General features: G+C 33.7%; 2 protein-coding genes across 2 annotated transcripts in view; one reads left to right on the top strand and one right to left on the bottom strand.

Moving 5' to 3' along the window:
- The first annotated feature begins 7,444 nt into the window (after positions 1-7,444).
- LOC140964828 (plastocyanin-like) lies at positions 7,445-8,231 on the top strand. The gene has a single exon (XM_073424781.1). It carries the CDS (start codon positions 7,546-7,548, stop codon positions 8,047-8,049), a length of 504 nt encoding a protein of 167 aa, XP_073280882.1. The 5' UTR covers positions 7,445-7,545; the 3' UTR covers positions 8,050-8,231.
- A 4,050-nt stretch (positions 8,232-12,281) lies between these two features.
- LOC140963980 (uncharacterized) overlaps positions 12,282-12,921 on the bottom strand; it is a 16,437-nt gene continuing 15,797 nt past the window's right edge. Inside the window, exon 10 of the mRNA XM_073423459.1 lies at positions 12,282-12,509. Coding sequence (XP_073279560.1) covers positions 12,282-12,509 — 228 coding nt within the window. The remainder of the gene's footprint in view (positions 12,510-12,921) is intronic.

Genomic DNA, 12,921 nt, shown 5'->3' with positions numbered 1-12,921 from the left:
AAAGAAATAGAGAAGAAACTTACGAGTTTTAGAAAAAGATGTTAGTTATGCGAGCGGAGAGGTTGCGGTGGTTGAAGATCGCCGGAGTTGGGAAAGCACTACGCTGCGGAGGGGGGAGAGACGAGAGAGATTTTGAAATTCAGAAAGTGACAAATGAAGGGGGTGGGTTGTTATATATAAGCGAAGGGGTGGGTGATCTCCACCGTTGATCTAAAGAAGAATCGGACGATCAGGAAGCACCTCGGAAATTGTGCAGGTAGGCGAAAGGACGTGCATGGATATTGAAGCGTCAGACTTATCATATTCTCGGAATACTTAACATTTCAGACCGTTGGAATTCTAGGGCATGCGTTATCATGACATCTACCGACTGCCCGAGAATACTAAACGACAATAATATTTGAAAGTTCGGGGGGACATGAGGACCCGACATCTTATTCAAAACCCGGGGAATTGAAGCCCTCGGCATCTCATCCTATCTCTGGGATATTTGAAGCCCCCGATGATTTTATAAATCAAGAATTAATTATCTTTCTATTGAAGCCCAAGCATGACTCAAAGGGATAGCGACTAAGACTCTAGCCCGACTATTTAAAGGATGGGTGGTGATACCCCCCATAAAAGTCCGGGTCATGGATGACCCGAGATATTATATGGATAATCCAAATCGGAGTCAATATGCATAGTACTGTCCTCAGCAGCCGAGCATGGTGATGCCCAGGATATTCTTTCCTAGGGCAATCAAGAGCCCAGGCTTTCATGCAAGCTTCCGGGAACTTCTACCCAGGCTACCTCGAGAAACGCACCTCACTCGAGTGCATCCGTATGGGCTACCTTATGCTTTTCAATCATAACTGTCAGAACTACAGGGGTTTGGCATGTCAAAGAAGTAATCAGAAGCAGGGTATGGGCAGCCGCCTTACCATACTTAGCAGGTGGGCACTGAAAACAAGATAATCATGGGATTTCCTCATATAAATAGCAGGTATACTTCTCATTTACGGATTCTGGAATCTTTAACTCTCAAGCACTCACATATATTGCTCGCATTTCTTCATCTTCAATCTGCTGATTTAAGTATCGGAGTGAACACGTCGAACACCCTTTCGGCGCCCATTCACAAGTTCATTTCCTTGTTTGCAGGTCACGGTGGAAGCCATCTCTTTGCTCATTTTCCTTGAACATAACTCTCTCATCATCCGGTGGATTGCCCACATATTTCATACCCAGTTCACCTGGATTACATCAATGGTTTTGGTGCAAATCATATTGTCCATCGTAAATATCACATATAGATTGGCTACAAACGACGACAAGAATCTATCCATTCTGGTGGCTTACAAATTCATGTTCGATGCCGCTTTCATTGTTCCTATCGCATTTTTTGCTGAAAGGTTTGCATTATATGTTTTGTCGCATTTGTGATTGGTGGAAAGGGTTGTTCACCCTCTCTTGTCTGCATATCGAATTCATATGCTTTTAGATCACCAAACAAGTCACGAAGTTCCACTTTGTTCAGAACTTTTGATTATGTCATTGACATTGTCTTGACATCCCACTTCTTTGGAATACCACACATCGCTTTTAGTCAATTTCTTTATTTGAATACACTTGTCCTAGTTCATTCGGTTTGTTGACAATGCTACTGACTCGTTCATCGAATTCATTCATCGATTCACCATATTTCATTCTGATGTTGTCGAATTTTTGTATAGCAACTGAAAGTTTGTTTTCCTTAATCTAATCATTGCTTTCACATAATTAAATCAATTTCTCAAAAATTTCTTTGGCAGATTTAGACATCTTTATTCTGGTGAATGTATTCTTATTCAGCATCTTGTATAGTATGTCTTTGGCAACATTATCCAAGTTAGATTTTCTCTTTTCTTCACTTGTCCACTCATCATGTGGTTTCTCAATGTGATGTGAGGTGCTCCATCAGTTATAGCAACATCAGCATTTGTGATTGGTGTAAAGGGTTGTTCGCCCTCTCTTGTCTGCATATCGAATTCATATGCTTTTACATCACCAAACAAGTCATCAAGTTCCACTTCGTTCAGATCTTTTGATTCTGTCATGGCCATTGTCTTGACATCCCATTTTTTGGGAAGACCACACATCGTTTTTAGTCAATTTTTTTTTATTTGAATACACTTTTCCTAGTTCATTAAGTTTGTTGACAATGCTACTGACTCGTTCATCGAATTTATTCCTCGATTCACCAGATTTCATTCTGATGTTGTCTAATTTTTGTACAGCAACTGAAAGTTTATTTTCCTTAGTCTACTCAATGCTTTCACATAATTAAATCAATTTCGGCCAAATTTATTTGGCAGATTTAGACATCTTTATTCTGGTGAATATATTCTTATCCAGCATCTTGTATAGTATGTCTTTGGCAACATTATCCAAGTTAGATTTTCTTTTTTCTTCACTTGCCCACTCATCACGTGGTTTCTCAATGCGATGTGAGGTGCTCTATCAGTTATAACAACAACAGTATTTGCTTTCATGATTTTTATTGTTCCACTAGTTATGGCGTACTACATGTCATCATCTTGTGCAGCTAAATGAGCTTGCATTCTAATTTTTCATTCATCGAATTCTTCTCCGGAGAACATAAGAATTTTGTTGAAGGAAGTCATGGTTATCAGATATTTCTTTGGAAGTATTCAAAAACAAGATTTATCCTCTTTGATATCACTCGTTAGGATCGGTTAACTCATGTAAGTGTTTAGAAAAGGGGATTGAATAAACACTTTGACTTGTGGAGTTCTTTTTCGAGTGTGTGTCAGTTCTTTGAGGAACTTATCTCAAAATCTTGTATGTTAATATCAATCACTTAACTAAAAATAATGTGGAAATAAACTGAGAGATAGATTTGAATCTTTTGACTTGGATACTGTAAAAACTGAATGTTTCAAATAGTGAATAAGAAAAATGAGCACAAAAAATTTTCTGGATATTCGTAGACTTCAAATGCTCCTACATCTATCTCAAGGATATGATTTTACTAAGAAACTTTAATTAATACAACAAGATGTAATAATCCACTTCAATTTGGACTTAAACGCTGTCAAATTGAAACTATTAGTTTCTTTTAAACTTATAAGTTATAACTGAATTGCTCAAATAGTAGCATCATTGCTACGAATAAATCAATGAAGTGTGAACTTGGATTTGCAATTTGCAAACTCTAGATGTAAGCTTAAAATGAATCGCAAGTGACTTGATAACAGTGTTTTTGAGTAGTTGTATAACTGATATTCTCGTAAATTCATCATTATATCACAACTGAACTCCTTAGCTATTTATAGGCTTCGATTCCAACGGTAACAATTAATGCAGTTAAGAATAGTATCTGTTGAATCGTCTTTTTGTCCTTGTAGATATTCCTATGACAATAGTACGAGGTATCAGACTGTTGTGCGCCGACTGATTTGCTCAGGTACGGAATGTCAGTTTGTCTGATAGAATTCAAATTGTAACTGATGACGTGAACAATTGATTAGGAGTTAAACTGATCGATAGATCAGTTTAGATGATCTATATTTGGTAATCAGTTCCAACTGATTTTATTTCAGTTTGAAAGTACTGTTAACTTCAGTTTGAGTTCAGATATGCGAATATCACGTTCAGTTATGATCTTTAATTATGATATCGATCAGTTTGTCAATCTCTGAATAAATTTTAGTTTATTAACTTCAGTTTTACTTAATCTTATTTCAGTTTCGATAAGTCTTCTTCAGTTCTATGTTCAGTTTTGTGCTTACAAATCGGTCACAGTTCAGTTCGGTTACTAGTTGGTTTGTCAAACTTCGAAACTTATAATTTCCTAACACATGAAGCTGATCAGACTGGCACATACAAAAACGAGCCCGAGCTCTCAGCTTAGCCCGAGCAGTATAAGAAGACTTAGTAAATCAGGGACCCTATATGTGTCCTCACATTGTGATCACCGGCCGAGCACTTTGGGACATGAGTCAATCCTGGTCCCACGGGTATGCGATACCATACTCTGAAATCATTAGCATGTGATTCAACATACATAAGAGTGATATGATAAAACTAGAAGCATTATGGGCTGCAGATGTGACAGTGTCAGGTGGCAAGGCATGGGCAGTCATTTTGCCATAAGGAGTATTCGTGCATTGAAAACAAGGTCATCAATTATCTTTTTCTCCTATGAATACTCATGTTTGTTCGATCATTTGAAACATTCACTTAATATTTATCACAAACCTTCATTATATACTCCATATATAGCGCTCTCATTTTATTTGCGTGAATACTCCATTGACTTAGTGTCCGTCGAAATGGTTACGCCGGATACTTTTCGCATTCCCCACCGATGTTTTTGCTTTCCAATTGCACATGTCACTTAACATGAGATCCGTTTGCCCGGTGACCAACATTCCCAAAAAAGAAATACGATCCGACCCGGTAAATTATCAACTCGGATTTCCCAATTTACTCCGGTGACATCATCTATTATGGAGTATTATGGTCAGGAGTATTCTCTGATTGCACAAATTCAATACCTCCTGGAAGCTTCTGGATTCAACGGGATTATGCTTTGAAATTTGGGAAATACTTTCTAATTACTCATACGTATATATCTATCTATCTATTATAAAGCATGAGAATTTTATAGTAACAACTCTTCGTGCTAGTGTGATATTTTCAAATACCAAAAGTATCACTATCAAATTACATAAAATACTCAATTTTTTAATAAAAAAATCATTTAAGTAAATATGTTACTAATTTATAATTAACATTTCTCTATTCACTTTCAAAATTCTTTTAAATTTTAAAAAATATTTATTTTTATCTATATTTTAAAATTTTAAATTAATATATCACCCTTAATGGAAAAATAAAAATTAATCTCTTATTTAATTTGGTACCATCACACATATGTTTCAGTATTATCGTTAATTTTGCATACACCATCTCCACCGTTATTTGGAAAGTTATTTGAACATTAAAGTTCATACTTAAATAATAAAAAAGTCTCTCATGCTTCTTCCACTTTAACACTATAAAATTTTAAACATATAAAAAAAATAAATCATGTTTCTACGATAAAATATAAAGTATGTGAATAAAAATCATATAAAAATATGGTACTATAAATCATAAATAAAATACCAAAGACATGATAGCTCTATCAACAAATAACTGAAATTGCAAAATATTTTCATTCCGAACAAACAAAAGATATGTTCTAACATTGTAGTTCAAAATCTCCAAACAATATCCTCATAGCATCGAATTTTCCAAGCATCCTATAAGAAATAGGTTTGATTTACAACAATTAATTACTACTCTACGTAATGAAAATATTCATGAGATAAAAAAATGATTGATTATGCTATAGATAACAAGATTGATATATTGTTAATCAAACATTATGTGATACTATTAAGATTGTTTCGTTCAACATTTTGAATATGTGATCAGCTTTTAAATATTAATAAATTTACTATTATACACTTGCTAAGTTTACTTATTTACTGTACACATCTGGAAGCAATACATAATATTAGATAATAATAATAATAATGTAAATAATAAAGATATTAATAATCTTTGAATTAATAAGTGTAAATGTCATAAAATTAAATATAAATAAAAATAAAAATATTATTAATAAGCATAACCAACATTAAAATTTAGTTTTTGTTATTCTATTAAAATATATACAAATAAATTAATTATTTCAAAATAAAAATATATCTTCCTATCTTTTAATGTTTAAATCAAATTAAATAATAATGATAGATATTAAATATCAGGATCGACATCTAACTTACAACACTCTAATNTATCAGGATCGACATCTAACGTACAACACTCTAAAATAAAATTTTTATTCAATAAATAACTTAACACCATAAGAAATAAGAAGAGAAAAATATAATTTATTTAGTTTTGATAATGTATCCCACTTGATTTGTTAGATTAATAATCAAATAGTTATCCACAAAATTGGATCTTAAACCTGGTCAAAATTATTATTAAAACATCTTAAAATTTTAACCAAACATTATATAAATATTTGACTATTAATCTATCGTTGTTTAATCTATTCAACCAAACATACCCTAAATATATACAACACAAACCTTGAAAAATTGTTATTTGAATTTTGCATCAGATTTTGATAAGCGTCAATTATTTAACAACAGGGAGAAAATATCCCCGACTAGGATAGAATTGACCTGCAAAATGTACTGTTTCAGGTTGTTTACTTCGATAAGTATTGTACTACATCTCGGGCTTTGTATTCCATTTGTACTCCACCATTGCCTAAAAAATGTGCATCTTTGACTTGTACTTTTTTGGTGTGTACTTTTGTGTACTGCCGAAACATACATACATATATATATACTTTCTTCTTTATATATATAATTGTATTTCAATTTAGGCATTTCCCATGCTCCCTAGAGTTAGAGGTACCAACTTCTTAACATTTTTTTAGTTTAATTTTTTTTATTATTTGCAATTATTATTGTTATTATATGATTTATCCAAGCGGGAGCTAAAACTTTTGGGGTGGAATTATATGATTTTTTATTTTTTGCAATTATTATTGTTATTATATGATTTTTCCGGCTGAAATTCAATGTTAGTTGTGTGATGTCTCAAAGTAGGCTGGCTACACCCTTAATTTTAGAATATACACTTTCTTTTTTTTCCTTAATGTATTAGTTAGAAGCTGAGTAAGTATAAGAATTGGTCCTGGAGATTGGCCTATGTTGATTCTTGATCATCCAATTTTCTCCAACTCGGTCTAGGATTATTTCATCGGAATGTTGAACAATCGGTGTCGTCATGTTAATAATATCCGATCGAATTTCTACTTAGGCCAATTTCAAGGATTAATTCTTTCTTTCCTAAGCTCAATATAGATAAAAGTTTGTTGTCTAAAGAAATAATAAATAGTATAACATATTAACTAGTAATGCACAATCTAGTGCTTAACATAATCAAACATCATACTATACCTTACCATAGAATAATTACTTTGTCAAGATTCATGGCATGCACAATCTTGCACACCTACCGCTCACATCTATGTGAGCACCGATGAGGTGTCACTTACACATTGGATGCGCATTTTTTCTATATTTCATCACATCCAATGAGCGAGTGACAGCTCATCTGTGCTCACATAGGTGTGCAGGATATCAAAACTATATATATATATATATATATACACTGTGTATGTGAAAGAACTTATCCAAGTTTATCCATAAAATGAGATTCATAATTGCCCAATTTCCGACCTCACAAGACAGCACAGTCATCGAATCCCACGTCAAAGGATAGCAATCCAACCAAGCCAGTAAGATTATTTCAATCGGATATCCAATCATCCATTATCTGATCAATCACCAATCCACAAACACACACTGCGATCACGTCCTCTTCTCCGCATATTAAATCCCACCTCAAATTCCGATATTTTCTTGATTTCCAATCACATTCCAAGCCCAAAAACCAGTAGAAGGAAAAAAAAAAGACAATAAAAAGAAAATGGCAGCTATCACCTCTGCAGCAGTCACCATACCATCATCATTCACTGGCCTAAAGGGTGGTGTCACATCATCGAAGGCCGCCACCGCTGTGGTTGCCACTCGGCCCTTCCCGAAATTAGCTATCAAGGCCTCGTTGAAGGACTTTGGCGTCGTTGTCGCCGCCACCGCCGCCAGTGCTATGCTGGCTAGCAATTCCTTGGCCGTTGATGTCAAACTTGGTGGTGATGATGGTTCTTTGCTTTTTCTCCCGGGGACATTTGAGGTGGCACCAGGGGAGAAAATTACCTTCGTTAACAATGCTGGATTCCCACACAATGTGATCTTCGACGAGGATGCGGTTCCGGCAGGGGTCGATGTATCCAAGATTTCAATGAACGAGGAGGCTTTACTCAACGCAAAAGGGGAGACTTATTCAGTATCTTTGACAGAGAAAGGGACTTACACTTTTTACTGTTCCCCTCACCAAGGAGCTGGAATGGTTGGAAAAGTAACTGTAAAGTAAAACTTATGAAAGTTCTTTGGACTTTGTACCTGAATGAGAAATGCTTGTCATCTCAGTTTGGTCATCCTTTGTAATAGTTTATAATTGAAACTGATGATGGTTAATTCTTCTCTCCTACTGCCATCCGTCAAGTTGATAAAAGTTGAAATTAAACAAGAAAATGCAAAAATAACTATTATTTTTGCATTTTATGATGAAAGAATAGTACGAAAAATTTGTGTATCCAAATTACAGACCAAGAGACGCCATATGTGCAGTACAATCAGATGTTACATGACAGCACCAGTGAAGTTCATTAATGTAAAATTGTGTGTTTGTTTATATCTGTTAATGACCCCTTAATTGGGTAACAAATATCTGTAACATATAGACTTGAAAAACTATTGCAAGTTTATGTAGTCAAAGCATCAGGAAGACTAGCTGGAGTTTCAAGCACCTTACCACCACCATCTGGGGTTTTTTTAAAAAATAATACATTTTTAAAGTTTAATTATTAAAATATTGCAAACTTGAAATTATTGTAAAAGTATTATAATCCGTGAAAGTATGTTCCGGATTCTAAATTAATTATAAAAAAAAAAGCTGTCACGGAATCCGTTACATGATTTTAAAATTTAAAAAAAAATAATTGTCACGGATTCTAATGACTCTCATTCCCCCCTATAAATTGTGCCGAATTGCGTCTGGTCTGAGTATAAGAATTCACTTTGTGAGAATTGTGTCAAATTGTGAGAATTGTGTCGAATATCAAATTTGAGAGAATTTCTCTGAGTCTCGTTAATTCAGAATTTGATTTTGGAGAATTGTGCTGAGTATCAGAATTTGGGAGGATTACGTTGAGTCTCAGTCTTTTACAATCTCTGTTTTTTTTTTCTGTATTGAATTTTTTTTGTATGATATTTCTGATAATGTTTTTAATTTATTGCAGATATTATACATCGATCGTTGATTCAATTACAAATTCCGTTCAACCACATTTGAAAAGATAATTTCAAAAATTTCTAATATTTTATTGTATTATTTACATTGTATTAATGTAATTATAATCTTGTTCGGTTGCATCATACTATTAAGTATAAATTTGTTATATTTTATATTTTTAATATTAATCACATTATAAAATTAGTAATAGGAATACTAGTATGAAATTAATAGTAAATATAAATTGTTGATATTTGAAAAGATTTTTCAACGTTCGTATTTTAAATATAATTATGTTATTTAAATATAAGCATGAGTTAATATTAGGGACTTTTTCACTGTTTAGTGTATTAATTATAATAATTTAATAAAATAAAGTATGGGAAAAAAATCGTAAAGTAATTGTATCACGCGTACTAATTTGACGTGACTTTTTTTTAAAATCATCTTAGTCACGCTTGAAAATAAATAAGTCACGCCTACTTACTTATTAATTTTATTAAAAAAAATTTCAATTCATGTCACGCCAATGAAGTAGGCGTGACATGAATTGAAATAAATTTTTTTTTATTAAAATATAAAATCATGCCACACCTATTGATTTTTTTTTTAACAAAAAATTTTAATATAAGTGAAGACTTATTATTGCTATATTTTTTTAAAAAAACTTGACGTCTCGGTCAGTCTAATCAAGAAACGTACACATATATAGTAAAAGTTACAATATTAATAATTTCGAACTCATTATTATAGTATATATTTTTCTAATTGAAAAATTAAAACTAAAATAAAATTGAAACTGATGTATTATGCGTACTAAATTGGCTTTTTTTTAAAAGGCAATGAATAATAAAAACAAGTGACTCGCTATAACTATTTCAAAGTTGCACACCACGACCTTACATATATTAACACAACAACAACATCAACAATAATAATAATATATTTTTATTCAATGATATATTTTGAATTAATTTAATTTAAACTTTTATTTAAGTAATTAAATTAAGTTTTAAGATCAAATTTTATCACGTGCTTGTGTAGAAAACAATTTTGAAAAATATAAATTTATATTGTAAATTTTTCATTTTTTCTGTTTATTATGTTTTATTTTTTTAAAATTTATTGATACTCTTAATTGTTAAAATTATTAATATAAGAAATTAATATTTGTACAATTTATAATTACACATGTTTTAAATTTTAATTTTTTTAATATATGTCATAACATTTTTTTATTATTATAAAAACAAATATCGGTATTATTAAATGTATGTTTTAATTAAATTGATTTGACAATATATATTTTCAGAATAATAATAATACTTTTGTACGTGATTCTTGAAATTTAATCCAATATAAAATGTATATTTTAATATATGTGTAAGAAACTCATAATTAAATTTTGTTATGATTGTATACATTATGTCATAGTTTTCGGTGTGGACATGGATACTATGAGGGCCTTATTCTACGTAGGTGGTTATGTCATTATTGAAGATGGTAGGTTTGGATAGAGCATCCCCGCGACCAGGCTCATTAAAATCCCTCGGTCTACTACATTTTCTCAACTGGTGAATTATGTGCATCGCAAGCTGGAGATCGACCCATCAAAATTCTGCATCAAATTGTCAACGAAATATTGTTATAGCTCGTTGTCTCGTTACATTGAAGAGAATGTCTATATCACAGATGATGATAGTCTACAATTTATGTTTGAGTTGCCGACACTGGATTGCATGTACTAGTATGTTGATTCATCGCCAGTGTTACAAAACGTAAGTGATTACGATTTTGATTCTGTCATGCCGGTAATAACGCAAGGTTGAGAACAGTAGGTTTAAATGAAGCATGACCTTCTATGTATCACGTCGATGAACAGTCAACTCAGACATATTCTGGGATGGACACTGGTCCTTGGGATCACCATATCACGGCTCACACCGAAGCAGACTATGCATGGGGATGAATAGAACACGAGAATGGGATTTTACTTCAGGGGGTTGGGATCATCGTATCACGGTTCTTTCAGGAGTTGATGTTGCATGGGGTTCTAGTAGAACACGCCAATTGGATTTAAATTCATGGGGTGATAAAGAAAATACCACAAATGTTAGACATGTTGATAGTTCTACTAGATCTGCAAATATTCCCGCCCCAATTACAGAACACATGCCTGAGCAAGATGATTTATTTGGGGACAGTTCGCATCATGTCATGAATACGATGATGATTTGTATGCTACATCAAGTGACGGAGAAGATGATGATCATGTTGACAATGCAAATGAAAGGACATCGATGCGTGTGTTAATGTCTGGAGCAACAATGACAGAGAACATTCCTATGACACTGGAGCAACATTTATGTGAAATTCTCCAATTTTTCAATGAAGTATACGACGAACAAATTCCAAATTCATTTGGTATTCCTTCTGCATAACGAACGAAATTTTACAATCCTGATAGGCCAGAGCTCGGTGTAAAAATGGTTTTTAAGAGCAAAAATGATTTAATAGCTTCAGTGAATGATTTTTCTGTTCGGGTTTTGAGACATGAGTATATCGTTGTCCAAAGTTCTCCAAAAATTTGGAAAGTGAAATGCAAGAACTGGTCCGAAGGTGGCAATTGTGGGTTGGGACTTCGAACATCGTTGAAAAAAATTTAGGCTACTTCATGATCACAAAATATGGTGATGATCAGACATGCATGTCTACCCATGTCGGTATAGATCACCACAACCTTGACGTCAACATGATAGCCAATACATTGTTGGGAATCGTGCGTTGTGATCCTGCATACGAGATCAAATATGTGCGAGAAAGTATTAAAGGAAAATATGGATATGATATATCATATGCTAAGGCATGGCAGAGTTTGAAACGCGCGGTGGAGGCCCTCTATGGCACATGGGGAAGCTCTGCAACTTTGCTTCCTAAATATATGGGAGCTTTGTCGAAGTACAATCCTGGAACTATTGTAGAATGGAAGCACCTTCGACAGTATGACCATCCACATAAAATTTTGAACTTTGTTTTTTGGGCCTTCAAACCATGTATAGATGGTTTTCGACATTGTCGCAACATCATCAGTGTAGATGGTACCCATATGTACACCAAATACAAGCACAAACTACTCATAACAATAACTTTGGATGGTAATAACCAGGTTTTGCCTATAGCATTTGCGCATGTTGATGAAAAAATTATGAGCCTTAGCATTGGTTCCTAAGTAATGTTGCACGACATGTTACCAGAGGGTGTAGTGGTATGTGCCTTATGTCTGATAGAAATGCTGGTATAACAAGTGCTTCCTAAGTAATGTTCCCACCAACCTCATACCCTTCTGTCTCTGAATATTCTTGAAATGGTATGGGCGACTTGTTTAATATAGGATGACCCTCATTCATAAAAGGTCGAAAGTCACTTTGTAAAAATTGTGTAAAACTACCGGCAAATGGAGTGTGGTAACCATACTCATACGATGGAAAGCTTGAAACCACAGGCGGAGTAGTGTATACAATATGTGGGGGCCCGTGCTCCTGATTAATATTTAATGACCAAACAACCAGGATATCTTAATGTAAACAGCGAAAGCGATTAAAATTTTTCATTTTGGGCCTACCGAAATTTCGGCATGACCTATTCGTAAATAGGACATCCCAAAAAAATCAAAACACAACAATAACTTTATACGCTCGAACTAAAGTCATAACATCAATTCACAACCAATAGCCGCACTGGCCAGGACTAAACACATGCAGAGCCGGCAAGGCTCGATCACACAACCATCAATTCAAAACATCGTAAAAATAACAGTACAGCTACACGGGGCATCTCCCCGGTAAATGTATGACTCCATAATATAGTATATATATATCTGGGAACTCTCAACCATGACTCGACGACTGGGCACCACTACCTGACGCTCCACCAGACGCGTCAAATCCTCCT

Source organism: Primulina huaijiensis, chromosome 18 (assembly GCF_012295235.1).
Source record: "Primulina huaijiensis isolate GDHJ02 chromosome 18, ASM1229523v2, whole genome shotgun sequence".
In the NCBI taxonomy this organism is placed as follows: domain Eukaryota; kingdom Viridiplantae; phylum Streptophyta; class Magnoliopsida; order Lamiales; family Gesneriaceae; genus Primulina; species Primulina huaijiensis.
The sequence above is the reverse complement of the archived record's forward strand: the minus strand, read 5'-3'. Positions and strand labels throughout refer to the sequence as shown.

Bases quoted from the DNA above. Each gene is read 5' to 3' on its own strand.
- LOC140964828 (XM_073424781.1), top strand. From the start codon at position 7,546: ATGGCAGCTATCACCTCTGCAGCAGTCACCATACCATCATCATTCACT.